The following is a 15641-nucleotide window of genomic DNA, read 5'->3' as shown; positions in this document are numbered from 1 at the left end:
TTTGAAGATTTTGAAGTACGGTCTCTGTCATAAAGAACAAAATAATACCTTTTAAATGATATATTGGTCACTACATATAAAGGTACATTTTTGAAGTTATGGTCAAAAGAAGCAAAAATTTTCTTATTATTCTCTTTATTTTTCTTGACCTTTAATCGCAAATATCTCCATTTGGCAAATATGGACTTATCGGATTTTGCAAACAAACTCTTCATATTTTCCAAGGATTTCACGTCCTCCTAGATTCAGGACGGGAATGACGTTATTGCTTGGTGCACCAATTTCCAGCCCGCGGGAGGGGGCAGGGCCATGACGTCATAACAATATGTCTTGAATGGCATGCACTGAAAAGCGAAATGGGTGATAACACCTTGGACGTAACAAGTGGACTGCAGCCTTTGGAATCGCTCGAGTACGAGAGTGGCATCCATGATCCTCATGTACACAATCGAAAGGTCCCTATAATATAGTCCATAATATAGATCCTGACAATAATCAGAACACTCTGTATGAAACATCCAGTGAGAAGGTCCCTTGTAGGATCAGGACTCATCCTGAAAAGAGATCTTCATGGTGCAGGGGCAGATCCAGGAATTCTGTAAAAAAGGGGGGGGGGAGGGGAATACAAAGCAAGGGAGCGTAGATGCTGCATTTTTGAAAGTGGGAGGGGGGGAGCAGTTTATATTACTGGCACCACTTCTGGGTTTAATCAGCTGACAAGCAAAATAAAAGACCTTGACAGGAATTTCCTTGTACCAGTTCCAGGGTTAATTGGTTTACAAGCAAACACAACAACAAACAAACAAATTGAAGGGATGGGGCTTGTCATTGCTTGTAAAGATAGGTTTGCTTTTTATTTTTCCTCAGTGACAATGTGACACTGCGACACAAACTGTGATACTGGTGAATTGATCACTCTTTTATTTTATTCATTTTGTCAATTCCCTTTTCAATCCCAGGTAAAGGAAAAAGAAAACGAAAGAAACAGAATTGTCTGAGACCATCATCCATTTTATCTGTGATCTGGTGCCATTTAATCATTTGCAAATAATGTGCCTTATTTTCAGATTAAATCCACATACTGATGTAGGTGCTTATACAGACATTCTGGTTTAAGTGTATTAATCGCAAGTTTAATGGCCTGTTTTCACCAACATCTAACATTCCAATGTTGGTTTGCTTGGCCACATTCTTTGGTTACCGTAGTGACCAGGCATGAGTACAAATTCACCTAGATATCCTTGAGGTAATTAATCACCCTGACAAGATGTTTTTTACACTTTGATAGTTAGACAATTTATTCCTACCCCTCCTTCCCCTCCTACTCATTTTTCTTCTTTCCTCCACAAAAAAAAAGGTGCCAAAACAAATGAACAGCCAATGCCCCAGACAGTTTCCCCACTTGTTGAAGCATAAAATTCTGCAAATATGTTTTGAGACTGTTATATTTTTAGAAAAAGTATGTGACAGCATTCCTGTGTGCACCTAACAGTGGCGTGATGACCCATATTCTGTCACCCTCTAGAGGAGGGGGAGGAGGAGGAAGAGGAGATGGAAAAGGAAGATTTACAGCTCCCATCAGGTTTATGTTGCAAATATTGCATGGCATTCTCAGAGCTTCTAGCCTTTCAGTTGTAAACAGCTGTTTTCTCTTTCTCATTGCTTTTTATGGAGTCATTTTTTCTTTTGCAAGGTGGAATCATTGGCCTGTGGGATATGAAATATAACCACTAAAAGAACCCCACTAAAATGGGGTTTATTTTCATGCCAGTTTTAATTTGTTTTGTGTAACTGTGTTGCAATATTCCTCCAAAACATATGAAAGGATTTTGATGCAATTTTCAGGATGGACATGTTGTTCAAGGAATAAGCTTTTCCTTTTTATGTTTATGCCGTTGTGTATTTGTTTTGTTTATCTAAAGCAATATCACTCCAAAACATGGGGAAGGATTTCAATGGAATTTAGGATGGACATGTTGTTCTTACAGGAATAGGCTTTTCTTTTGAGGTGATGATCTGAATTCAGGATTTTTATTTCCCACAGAGAAGAATATGAGCACAGTTTAATGGCATTAGTGACCCTACAGCATTGGAGGAAGTTTGTACTCGCCATGAAGTGCTTCTAGTTTTTTCTTTTAATGATTTTATTTCTTTATCTTTTTTTTTGGGGGGGGGGGTGGGGGGATGACGAAGGATCAATTTGGCTTTTTCAATTTCTTTTTGGACTTTCCACAAGTCATCGTGTGCTTTCCTCAATCAACATTTCATCCACGCATAAAAAAAGACAAACCTTGATATTCAATGATGAGAATATCTGGTTGTAAAGACAAATCCTCAAAGGTGAAATTACCTCTGAAGTTGTCTTCTCTCCAACAAAATACATTGCAGTATTCCCCATGAGTTTCTTCATTCCTTTCTAAGCCATTTGATACCATATGTAAAATACATAAACAGATAGATGTTATTTTTGAAGATTTTTAAGTACTAAAGGTCACCATCAAATAGAGAAAAATTAAGTCTTTTCATTGATACTGCACTGATTACTGATTTTTGGGCGATATTGTTAAAATTATCACATACATTTGGATTGTTTTCTTTGTTTTCCAGCAGCTTCAATCTCAAATATCTCAAGATGATAAAAATGACTACTCTCCATATTGTATAATGAAATGACATGTAGGAATTTAAGCAAAAAAGAAGACTCGCCAAAATTGTAATACATCATCATTTGGATATTGCCCTGTACCCAGAAGACTAGTGCGTCACGACAATACATCCCTATTGCCTTCTGTTGTGTAGAGAAGAAACTTGTCCCAAAAAAACAAAAGAAGAAAAACCAAACAAATGGACATGTTAAAGAAACAGACTATACAGAGTGAGATTTTGTGTGTGTGTGTGTATGTGTGTGTGTGTGTGTGTGTGTGTGTGTGTGTGTGTGTGTGTGTGTGTGTGTGTGTGCATAGTCTACACCTTGCATTGTATGTTAGGCCATAACATTCCTTTGAAGAGCTGTAAAATCTTGCTCTAGGCATCGGTGCTTGTGATCAACATTGGGGCTTGCAGTGTAGTATGATTCTATGATGACCTTGAACACTCTCCAGCTTTCCCCACTTCTACCCCTCCCTCCCTCCCCCCCCCCCCCCCACCCCGCGTTAAACTGCTGCTCTCAGAAAATCCCTTCCCACTATGCCAAGACCTGTTGAATACCATTGAGTCACATTCTGCTTAATATCCTTAATAGATCATCAACACACAAAACATTAGTTGGGGGGGGGCAGAGGGGGATGGGGGATCCGTATACCATACCGGTGTCTTGTTGTCTTTCCTCATCATTGTCACCAACATCGTCGATTTCACCTGGACACCATCAATCATTTGCGGTGGAATGCTGGTCATGAACGTGATATAAACAAGGTTACTGGCCTTGAGAGAATGTTGCTCCCCAGGCAGTCAGGCAAGAGGAGCACTCTCTCTCTCTCTCTTCAACCCACCCCACCCTGCCTTCCTCCCCCTCTCCTTCCTCCCTGGGATGGGGGTAAGCTGATGCCACCAGCGGGAGCTGAAGGCAGGATGAAACCATCTGCTTAAAGTCCCATCCTATTCTGAGTGGCACCTGCAGTCAAAGAACAGCTGTGTTTATCTGTTTTGCTTATGTTGAAGTCTTTTTCTCCTGCAAAGTCAGATCATTGGCCTGCGTTGTATAAAGTATACCCCCCCCCCCCCTCCTTTACCTATGTTTTGACATTGACTATGACTTGTGCACAAGTCAAAGATTTATGCAATATCATTCAGGGCAATCTGTCTACTTCGGATACCCAAGGTTGACTTTAAAAGCTGGTTGAAGTTGCCAGCAATCTGCTTTGTTTTGTTTTATTTTTCAGCATTTATGAATGGCATCAGAGGTTGGAATGTGATGGTTAGGACTTGGAAGATCAATGCACACACACATTAAAAAAAAAACGAAAAAAAAAACAACTTGTAGTTGCCACCTGCTGAGAGCTACCACCTGGCATAGCTAGAAATTCCTCCATGGAAACAATACAGACTGCATAGGGATACATAGTTCGTAGGTGTGATGCCGTAACCATTCATCGCCATGGAAACTGGTTGTAAACAGCCTCACCTGGCCCAAATGTCTGTGAACACTATTGTTCCTGACCATGCTCACACCTGGTTCCAACCCAAGCTGTAACAAAAGACTGTGACATCATCACTTTGGTACTCTATAGTCACCTTCACCACCTGCATGAAATATCTTTTATGCTTATTCATTCTGTTTGTAATAGAAACGAAACATAGGAATCACCTGTTCATGTATTGTCACTTACTGAATAGAATGTGTGTGTATATTTCCTTTGTTGTGAAGAAACAAAGTAGTTATTCTTCCCAGCCTGAAATAAACCAAGTAAGCAAACAAATCAAACAAAGGAAATGTGTCACTGCTGTGAGCATTCTGCAGGGACATCAAAGATTGTATTGGGGCAATCACCCCCCCCCCCCCATTAATACTGGTTAGTATCAAGGTTAGAGTAAAGATTAGGGTTGATAAGGTTAGGTTTAAGGTTAAAGTATGGGTTAGGATTAGGATTAGCTTCAGGATTAGGATTAGGTTTAGGGGAAGGGTCTGGAGTACCTTTATTGTCCAGGTGGTAATTGCCCTACAACCATCAAAGATGTATAGTTTTTGTATGGAATAAAAGAAAGAACATTGAATGCACCTTTCAGGAAAGCATTCATCTCTGCAAGAAAAAAAAAAAGAGTTAATCAAACAGACATCCCCGTCTAAACAAGAATAAGACATTTTTATAACAGTGTATTAACCCAGTGAAGACAAGTCCCGGGTATACTCTGGCAGGTGCCTATGGGAAATGCATGTTGTAGCAAAATCAGTCCATCCTCAACTAATTAAACAACAGAAGGACACAGGTCCAAAGAGAGAGAGAGAGCAAAAATAGGAAGAATGGGAAATGCATGTTGTAGCAAAATCAGTCCGTCCTCAACGGATTAAACAACAGAAGGACACAGGTCCAAAGAGAGAGAGAGAGCAAAAATAGGAAGAATGTTCCTTTAACATTCTTTTGTCAGTCCACTGCAGTGGGTTATGTACACAAACAATGTGACATCATTTTATCCACTGGGCTTGCTCCACAGGAAGTTGGAAGCTACAGGAGGAATGTGATGGCATGGTTGAGACACCTGCGGGCATTCTTCATTCACTCTATGTCTCGAATCAACTTGAGATGTTCACTTTCGTTTCTTCCTGCATTTTTTTTTTTCTTTCAGGGGCGCAAAATATTTACAAATTCCTATAATGGAGAGGCAAACGTGACCAAATGCTAAGGGAGGGCTGTTGTAGTGTCCCATGTAGAGCCATCCATGCCCAGGTTATGGGGGAGGGGAGAGGGGAGGGATAGAGATGTGGGGGTGCTCTTTCTCCATGTTGCATACAATGACATGGCAAAATTCCAAACTTCTTTGATCCAGAAGCCATCAGTACCTTTGGTCACACTGGCAAAAGATCGTGAAGTTTAGGATCGTGATCTTTCAGATATCGAAGGTTTGCCAGTGTGACTGCAAACTTCCTGCAAAACTTCTCGCAAAACTTCTCGCAAAACTTACTGCAAAACTTACTGCAAAACTTCTTGCAAAACTTCCCACTCAAACTAGGTTTACTTGAACGCTTGCAACTGAAACTGTACAAAGTTTGTCACATGACCAGTACACCGCCTGTTTTGCGGCATCGAGCGATGATTTTCGGGCGGTGCCTCGGTAGGATGCACCTGTGTGCATTGTAATTTCGTAATGATTAGTTGTCAGATGGCGTACTCTTTCTTCTCTCTTGCGCACGTGCACTAATGACCCAAACTTCTCGATCCTTAAGTTTGGCTTCCAGTATGAACAGACAACTAAAGATCGCAGATGAATACTTTTTGGTCATAGTTGCAAAATATTACCATTGTATATCAATAATTACATGTACATGAAGGTATCTGGAAGGAGATGCGACAAGATGTCTGTAAAAAGATTAAAGGAAATGTTCCAGCATTTTTTTTTTCAATGTCACCAATTGATTTTTTGATGGTTTACTGTCAGTGCTGGTATCATTTAAGTGATTCAGGCCCTACACACTTGAAATCTGCTGTTTTTAGGTTGATTTGATAAAGGGTTGAATCTATTGAATTGCAGCTTGACATGAAACATTCTGACTCTTATGAGGGTTTTTAGACTTGCTGAAAAGTTGCTTGTAAGGATGGTTCATCAGAGATGCCAACTTTTACTTTTTTGCAGTATTTTGTTCCGTTTGTTTGTCTTTTGTTTGTTTGTTTTTCTAAAAATACTGGAGGTCTCTTGGAAAATACTCTGTTTCCCAAATTACATTACTGTCCATGTCTGTTTGCAAGAAAGGTTAAAAAATGTTGTTTTCTCACCCTAAAATACAACCTTTTCAGCCCTCAGAATCCTGCAATGCTGTTGTTCACATCTCTGATTCATGCTCATGACTTATGTTGGTAAGGCTTTCTCCTCCACAAACACTGCCGGTGGTCCATCAGTGTTTCTAATTGGGTTTACTCTTCCACTTTAGCATCGATATCAATACTTGTTAGAGAGACCGGCCTTTGATACTTACACAGCTGTCCTACGGAATGTTAGCAGTAAGTGGTTGACGAGAAGACTCAATTCCAGTGTCTGACTCTGAATGTGATGAGAAGTGGGTTTCCTGAAATTATGGTTACCTTAAACATTCGTGTAGGTTGGAACCCTCTGTGAGAAATAGAATGTTGTTGTTGTTGTTATTGTTTTTGAAACTCGAAACATTCTTTCTTGGTCATAGAGACTTGTTTAAGAAACGTTAGTGACCAGAAGAATTTATTTTATTTTCTTTCTTTTTTTCATGTTTTGGACAGAATTATGACAGCAGAGTAGCATAGGCTAACTGATACAATGTACAGACCTCCAACCCCAATCCCAGGAGTCACCCCCCCCCCCCGACCCCACATTTACCTGACATAATGTTTGTTACCTCCCTACATGTGTGTGGATAACTAACATACAGACTGCACACTAATACAAGCTTTCTTTGTTATGTTCTTTGGTGGCTGAGTGGTTGTGTACAACCAATATACCTACAAGTCTTCTTATATTCTTGGTCAAAATTTGAACATTCATGAGAAATAATGAAAGATACATTTGCCTCCACACATCAGAGGCAAAAGATAGTTCTATTGTAGTCATTGTTGTGCCATAATGGCACCTCAGGCAGAAAAAAAAAAATTGTGACCTGTCTATTCACAAATTGTGACAGAGTAGAGCCTTGAAATTCTTTGAATATGTGGTTTGATGAGCAGCTGTTTTGTCCAAAGAGGAAGTGTTTTTTCTTTTGACCACCTGCAGGGAAGCTATCTGCAAATAAAGGCCACTTGTCTCGGTAAAAGCCTAACGGACAAAATTATCATCAATTCGATGCAACACTCACAGAGAAACCAATGCGAAAGTCCTTTGAGATGTCAAGACACGTTTCTATTGTGTATCATAATGATAGTACACCTTACTGCCTCAATTCCTGCCTTCTACTTGTTGTCTGCATGTCAAAGATTAACTCTTTGTGGGGGGAAAAAAAAAAGAAAAAGATTTTGTACTTTAAAGGGTGTGTACAGTTCTGGTTGAGGTGAGGATTTAGCTTTTAACGTTCTGCGAGATATTCAGAAACTACTCTATGAGATGTCAAAGAGCATGCAATTCTAAGGGGTATCAAAAGTTTATTTGATAAAAATCGGTTTTGAAATGGCTGAGACATCCAAAAACAAGGTGAAACAAAGAGATCCTAATAAAAGGCGTGGCCTGTCGCCTTTTATTATTATCACTTTTTGGGATATCTCAGCCATTTGAAAACCAATTTTCATCAAATAAACGTTGAATCCTTGTTGAAATTACATGCTTTTTCATGTTTCATAAGAGGTCTCTCATTATCTCACTTAGGAATGTTCAAAACATGAATCCCCACCTCAACCAGTACTGTACAATCCCTTTAACCTGTTGAGGATGAGCTGATTTTGCTGTAACTCGCATTTCCCATAAACACCTGCCAGAGTATACTTGGGACTAGTCTTCAACGGGTTAAGGATAATTAGGGGGAAAACTACTGCATTGATTTCTATTTGCATATTTAAGTGTCATCTTTTATGTTCACATTTTGAAGTGGAATATGAGCTTTATACCTGAACTTTGACTGGTATACATCTGATAGCCAAAGCTGCAGTTAACACATGTAGAGTTTGTGAATTTTTTTTTTTTTTGATGATTACCTTTTGTAGAATATCTCATTGATGGAGAATGATGTTGACACTCCTCAGTTCAGTCCTCTGAGAAATGAAGTGACATGTGAATGCACTTTCAGAGACTCCAACTCTCCCGCTTTCGACAGGAGATCTCCCGCCAAAAACCTATTTTTGCAAAATCTCCTGTTGCTCTTCCGCTTGAGATTTAATTTCTCACGCCCTGGCTCTGTGTCTCCCACTTGAAATGATTTCTCACTTAATGTCATCCTATGTTGTAAAATAAGCCTTCGATAGAATGAGAAAACATCTAGAACCCTAGAGCTTCGGCAGGCCCTGGACCCCTGCCACAAGGAACTTCGCGCTTCACGCACATCAAGTTGGAGTCTCCCGTTTGCTAGGAGTTTCGGGCGGGAGAATCTCCAGATCAGAAAGTGGTTGGGGTACACTGTATGAGTCTCTGCACTTTACAATTTCCCTTCTATTGTGCATGATATATTTTCTTCTTATGTAATAGAGTCAGAAGCAGCAGAGTGGTTACATAATACAGTCAAACCTGTCTATAGCGGCCACCCAAGGAAGACAAAAAAAAAAGTGGCTGTTGGACACAGGTGGCTGCTATAGACAGGGTCTTTAACATGACTTTTCTGTTGGGGGAAATTGAGTTTTAGTGGTTGTATACAGTAGGCGGCCGCTATAGACAGGTGGTCGCTATGACAGGTTTGACTGTACATGCATACAATCAAAGAACTACTAGGCTGGATAGAACTTTTGCCTCACACTCATGGAACCCAGCAAGAGTTACATCTTCTGGGACTGTATGAAGGACGGTTCCGTTTGCACTTGAAAATTAAAGGGTGGTTTTGATAGCATTTCTCTGATATATATGTATAATATGTGAAGATGAATGGAAGAGTAGGACAATTCCCAATTGTCACTCCACTTGTTCACATTTAACCCAATAACTTGTCATTTAGCTGTTCACTAATCTGCAGGTGTTTATGAGGTTCATGTAAAGTATGACTTTCATTCAGAAGAATTCCTTCTACAGGACAATTTTGACCCAATTCATCCAGCTTGTACTTAGGGGATCCCTAGTTCCATGTGTGAGGAGCAAGCATACATGTAAGCCCCTTTTGCTCTTGCCATGTTAGTAGCAGGACTGTGACTTCATAAATGGTTGTTAAATGTAGTGGGATAACACTCAGTTCTGCATGTATATCAGGGCTGCCAACATTGGAAACTAGTTGAGAGTGAGACTCCCATAGGCCAATGCTATAATTTAGGAGTCAAAATGAGTGAGATCAATAGAAATGCATGCAAATGAAATAAAGTTTTAGAATGAGAAAGGACCAAAATGAGTGAGTCTCACTCTCAATGAGTGAGAGTTGGCAGCCCTGATGTACTGTATATCTGTTGTAAGAGCAGAGAAGACTTCAACGAATCATAGAATATTTCGGCATTTACTTGATGTCAATTATTCAATTATCACTTGACTTTCATTTATTACTTTGACAACACCTTGAAATTTGACTTCAACTTTGACTGGAGTTGAGTGTACAATCTGTATATTGAATGGTTTACAAAATAATGCTAGAGAAAGAAAAGTGTTGACATGCATCGATATTAGCAAAGAAACTAGATAAGTAAGTAATGCTTTGAACTCAAAGATATGATTTCTAAGGGCTTTTTCCTTTCTTTGCAGCATTTTAACTAGGGACCGTTTTGGTTCTCCTTAGCGAATTTGTCACCTTTGGCCCACATAAGTACTCCCGCACCCCTCTGCACCTGCCAGGCTTGTGGTTTGGCGCTGGCTGGCCCATTTAGGCTCAACACCCATCCAAATGTACTCCCCCTGAGGTCTGTTAGCCTTCACTCCAGGCTTAACTTTGTTTCTGATTTTTTTTTTTTTTTCGTTCTCATTTACAACTTGTTTACATGCAATGAATACTGTTATACCAGCCGGTCATACACGGTGTATGTAAATTTGTGTGTTTAGGTGTAAATTTCAATCAGAGTTGGTGTGTGTATGGTTTGTTTCACCATACAAACTGTAAAATTTGACCTGGACCTGTCTTCAACTGGCAAATTCACATCTATTCAGATTGATAAACATATCTAGGTAGTTTTGACACCATTGGGAATTAATTTTGCACAGCAAATCTTTCCTTTTGGTAGCCCTCTGTAATGTCACAGAACTGATGCCTCCCCCACCCCCCCCCCCTCCCTTGTATTGAGACTGAGGGATTGAACAAAAAGGATATACAGTTGTATATTTTCAAGGATTTGATATAAGATTGCCAGAATAGAAAAAGAAAAAGAAATATCAAATAGTCTGAGAGTAAGGCAAGACTTTTGCTAATGCTTTATTCATCTCTTTCTACCTGTCTGTTTCTCTTATATTGAAGCCAAGTGATGAGATGAGTTTTCATGTTTGGAGGGCTCCCATCCCTCTCTCCTAGGTCAGTTTGACGGAATGTGTTCCAATTGCCAACCCTAATAGGATTTTAGTCCCAGAATGTCATTGGTTTGGAAGTAAATGAGGGGTGAATTTTTGTGGTCTCTGTAATGAGTCACAGTGTGTGTAGTGGTGTGTGTGGCATTCCTGTGGTTTATATTCATGTATTCACTGTCCAAGAGCCAGAGTGTCATCCGTGGTGTAGGTAGAGAATTTGAAGGAAGAAAAACCTATGGAGTAAATATTTTTATGAAGTGTATCCATATTATTGGGTGTATAGTTGGAAATCCTTTTTCACTCAAGTGTATACATGTTGAGCATGGGTACGAGTTGGAGTCACAACATTCTTTTATTACATTTCTTCCCATGTGTGTGTGTGTGTGTGTATACGTGTTTTTGCATATTTGTGTGACATAGCCAACATAATTTCAAATATAAGTCAAATATATAACTGAAGGGGTTTCGTACGTAGGATATAGTTAAAAGAGCGTAGAGATATCCTACTCACCATTCGTTGATTCTATAACACACAATATATCCCATGCTGCCGAGCTGCGCCTGGAGTAGATAGTGTTGCAGGAAATGGTCCTCCAATAATGGAAACCCGTTTGGTAAATACACAAGAACATAACGCGACACAAAATATTCCCTGAAGTAGCACAATGGTGAAATAGCACAATGTCGAATACTCCACGAGACAGTGAAATATAGATGGAAAGAGAGATAGATAGATTGAGAGAGAGAGAGAAGTTCGCGAGTCCGATGTTTGATGATGAAGTTTGGCGAGTTTGCAACTTGACGTTTCCATGCTTTCACGTTGAAAGCTGATCAAGAAGTGTAGTGTGCGTGAAAAGTTGAATTTTGTGAATGAAGAGTTGTATCATGCGTGCCAAACTTCTTCGAGATGTGGAACAAAGAAAGAAGGAGATTGGTTAAAAAGGATGTCCATCTCGCGTTGTCATGGTGACTGTAGGAGTGACCGGAGGTGAAGTTACGTTGTTCACGAGGAATGTTCGGACAGATGATATATGAGCTAGTGCTCGCGATACAGCGGGCCAGAGTGGTCATAAAAATGTGCTTGTATTACGCTATAGAATGACCACTAGCGGATATGATCAGTGAGTGGACGAAAACAGTTCAGAGTAGAGTGAGAAAATGAAAGCATGACTCATTGTGCTGCTACATAACAAACACTTTTATGGGTCCAACTCTTACATTTCTTGCCTTTGTACCTTGATATATTGAGAGACCTAATATAGCTAGGGTAATTGTCATGGTTTTTACATGTAAATCCTCACTATAATGATGACCATTTAATTTTAATAAATCATAACACAGTCATAATCATTTATCAAGAAAGGGATAGTAACATTAAAGAGATTGCTCAATTCTTTCTTCAGCTAGACATGCTGACTTAACAATCATTGTGACATAATTTAGTGAGCATGCTGATTAATATCAGGATGTTGTATTCCAACCCCCAAGGGGACCTTTGGGCAGCCAAAACGTTTTGGAAACCCCCTATATTAATGTGACTTGCCTCTCTCCTACTCTAAATCTTTTCTTTCCTCCAGGTGACGGCTCAAAAACATCTGCTGGGTGAGGAACCACTGATACACCCCTCTGTCACCAGGAGCAAATCTGCAGGGGTAAGTGTTTGCACCCATCTCCATCTTAATGTTGCTCAGTACTGCCTCATCTTCACTGTCCAACCCTGTCCCCACTCAACATCAATTGCAGAAGGTCCTATTAACTCTGTGGCTGCCAAATTATGGCATTTGACTTTGAGTTTTTGTTTCCGAGAGACAAAGATCCATAGATGCACCAGCCTCTTTTAAAAAAAAAAAAAAATTAAATCAATGAAATATAACATGTGACATTTTGTAGCAAAAAAAAAAAAAAAAAAAATTATTCTTGCAGCTATTTTTAACCCGTTGAGGACAAGTCCCAAGTATACTCGGGCAGGTGTCTATAGGAAATGCGTGTTGTAGCAAAATCAGTCCATCCTCAATGGGTTAATTGACAAAAGGCCCGGTTTAGCTGTCCATACTGTAGGCTCCAAGATACAATGATTCTACCAACATCCACATTCTGGCTGTTCATCCCGATACAACCATAACTGTCAATTTGAGTGTTGACTTTGCATCATTTAATGTGTGCTTCTTCTTTTTTTTTTTTTTTTTGGGGGGGGGGGTATCAAAAGCCAGATTGATAAATATGGTAAATAATAATGCTATTGAGGTATTATATGAGCAAACTTTTCATACAGTGACGCAATCTCATTCAGTGCATTGTATCAAAGAGGTGCTTGTAGGTGAGTAGTTTGTATCAAAAATAGTCCCGTCTTTTCTTATGAAAGCTGTATAATTGAGAATATCATAATGGTTACTAGCTCAATTTCAGGTTATTTTAAGGGATGGTATAGTTTTGGCTGAGATGGGGGTTCAGCTTCTGACTTTTTGCAAGATAATTACAAAGCCACTTGTGGGATATCAAACAGCATGTAATTCTAAGAGATATTCTAAGAGGAGGAATTCAAAGTTTATTTGATTGGAATCAGTTTTGAAATGGCTGAGATATCCAAAAACAAAGTAAAACACAGTGATTCTAATAAATAGGATTGCTTTATTTTGGATATCTCAGCCATTTCAAAACCAATTTTCATGAAATAAACTTTTGAGATCCTATTAGAATTGTATGCTCTTTCATATTTCATAAGAGGTTTCTCATTATCTCACAAAAAAGTTGGAAACCTGAAGCTGGCCACCTCAATCAAAACTATGCCATTCCTGTAAAGTCTCCTCAGTTTACCATAAGTAATGGGGATGTTCACTTAGCAGCCTTGTACCAAGATTATTTTCCACATATCCCCCACCCTGTATTTTTAAGAGGTCCATTTAGAGTGTCATAGCTTGTAAAAGGTGTTCTCACAATATCTCTTTTGATATTTCATCAGTCTTTTTTTTTTTTTTTTGTTTCTGCTGACAGGAACGGAAATCCAATATTTCTGTGAGTCCACAGAGAATGATTTTCTCCTGCAATGCATCATTTATGAATGCATATATATATATTCCCTCCATTTTGCATTGTTTTTGTTTACCCATAGTACAGAGGTTGCATCATGCTGTGTTACCCATGTCGTGAAGTGTAGTCATACACTTAATTCTGCCATTAGCAAGCAATGCCTTGATTATCAAGATATTTTTAATCTTTGGTCTTGCAGTTGCATCTATTTCCAAGCAGTTTGGTGACGGGGTCATTTTGCCTGCCTTTGCTGAGAATAGGAGCATGTCTGTTCTCACACAGTCAATAAAAGCCTACCACATCCCATTTTTTGCAAAGACAATGGGGGTGTTTCATCAACGTTTGTCAGCGCTGACAACTTGAATCACCATAGTAACAGTCAGTGACCAGAGCATCTCAGCCAATCAAAACCAAGGATTTTGCTGAAATTGTCAGCGCTGACAAACGTTGATGAAACACCTCCCTGTAGTGGAGTTGCCAGCATTCATAGTCCAGTGCATTGCCATGGAATATCATGTGACTAAAATGACAATTTCTGCTCTGTTGAGGGCAGTATACATGATACCATCATAGAAATACAACCTTTAAAGGACAAGCTACATCAAAGTGCAGCAGAGCACAGGATATGCCATTGCTAAAGATAATTTATGTGGATTTGATACTTGCCTAATATTTATTCATTTTAATCATTATATTCAGTGTAGCAAAATCACATTAAGGAGCTCTTGCAGCACTGTAGAATTTGTATGTATACTGTTTATACAATTTCTGCACTCAACAAGTGATTTATCATTGTATATTTTTCAAAGATAGAGAATTGAATCTTGGCGGTAATTTTGGACACAAACTGACAGGGAATTGGAGGCAACTTTCAGATCACATGGAGTAAAAAACTAAAAAAAAAATAAACATGAAATAATAAAAACTAACAAAAAAAAAAGAAGAGAAAAAGGTACCAGGTTTGTGAGTTATATCTGGTTGCTCTATCGAAAGATTTTTATTGTAGAAAATTGATAAATGAGCCCCATGACTGAGATTTCACACTGCACAGTAGCTTAGTGTCAAATGGGATGTCTCTGTATATTACTAGAGCTGTGCCTATCTTAGTAATGGTGGACTGTGCTCCATATACTGTGAACGTCAATATTTTCGCGCGATTAATTTTTTGCGCTGAGCGGCTCGAAAACGTATTCGCGGGTTCTTAAATTCGCGCTCCGCAGCAGGTTACTTTACTGTAGTACACATTCACTGCTTTCATCCAAAGCCTCTGCTACATCGCTTGCTATGCCAGCGTACGACAAGCGACGTAGCGAGCGGCTCGACTGCGAGTACAAGCACTCAAATACGTAGTACAGCTGTGACTGTAGTACCGTAGTCACGGGGGAATGTAGCATCGGTTGCGTGCGGTGCACACATGCATGCTACAGTACACAGCAATCTATTGTCTCTTCGCACAGTACTAGTAGCGTAAACATGCCTGTACATTGTACTACGTAGCAGTATCATCGATGAAGCGCACACAATTCCTCCCGTTCAAAATGTGCATAGAAAATTGTGAAGATATATTCGCGCGTTTTTGAATTCGCGCTAGCTGAACGTAGCGCGAAATCCGCGAAAATCAGTGTACCGCGAAAATTTCCACGTTTACAGTACTCACAGAGCCTTGGAGTGTGAGCATACTGAGAGTTGGCACTCTAGTTGTTCTTGCTTAATATGAATCTCTATGGGTATCTCACTCAAGTCTGGTATTCCTAATCTCATGGCCTGTGTTTGTAAACTATGCCAGCAAGCAGTCTAGCTACATTAATGTTGGGTACTATATCGGCTAGATGAGGTGCACTGAAGTTGGGCAGAACTGTACAGCAAGAAATACTGTATACGCTATA

The 15641-nt window shown here is 39.5% G+C and overlaps 1 protein-coding gene across 1 annotated transcript in view; it reads left to right on the top strand.

The window, feature by feature from the left end:
• Nucleotides 1-15641, top strand: part of LOC139743207 (translation initiation factor eIF2B subunit gamma-like) — a 31643-nt gene that overhangs the window by 10222 nt on the left and 5780 nt on the right. Inside the window, exon 10 of the mRNA XM_071653706.1 lies at nt 12306-12380. Within this exon, the coding sequence (XP_071509807.1) occupies nt 12306-12380 (75 nt within the window). The remainder of the gene's footprint in view (nt 1-12305; nt 12381-15641) is intronic.

This window comes from Diadema antillarum, unplaced genomic scaffold (assembly GCF_040938485.1).
Source record: "Diadema antillarum isolate AM-2024a unplaced genomic scaffold, OU_Dant_1.0 seq00001058_RagTag, whole genome shotgun sequence".
In the NCBI taxonomy this organism is placed as follows: domain Eukaryota; kingdom Metazoa; phylum Echinodermata; class Echinoidea; order Diadematoida; family Diadematidae; genus Diadema; species Diadema antillarum.
Note: the sequence above shows the minus strand (reverse complement) of the source record. Positions and strands in the feature narration are given on the sequence as shown.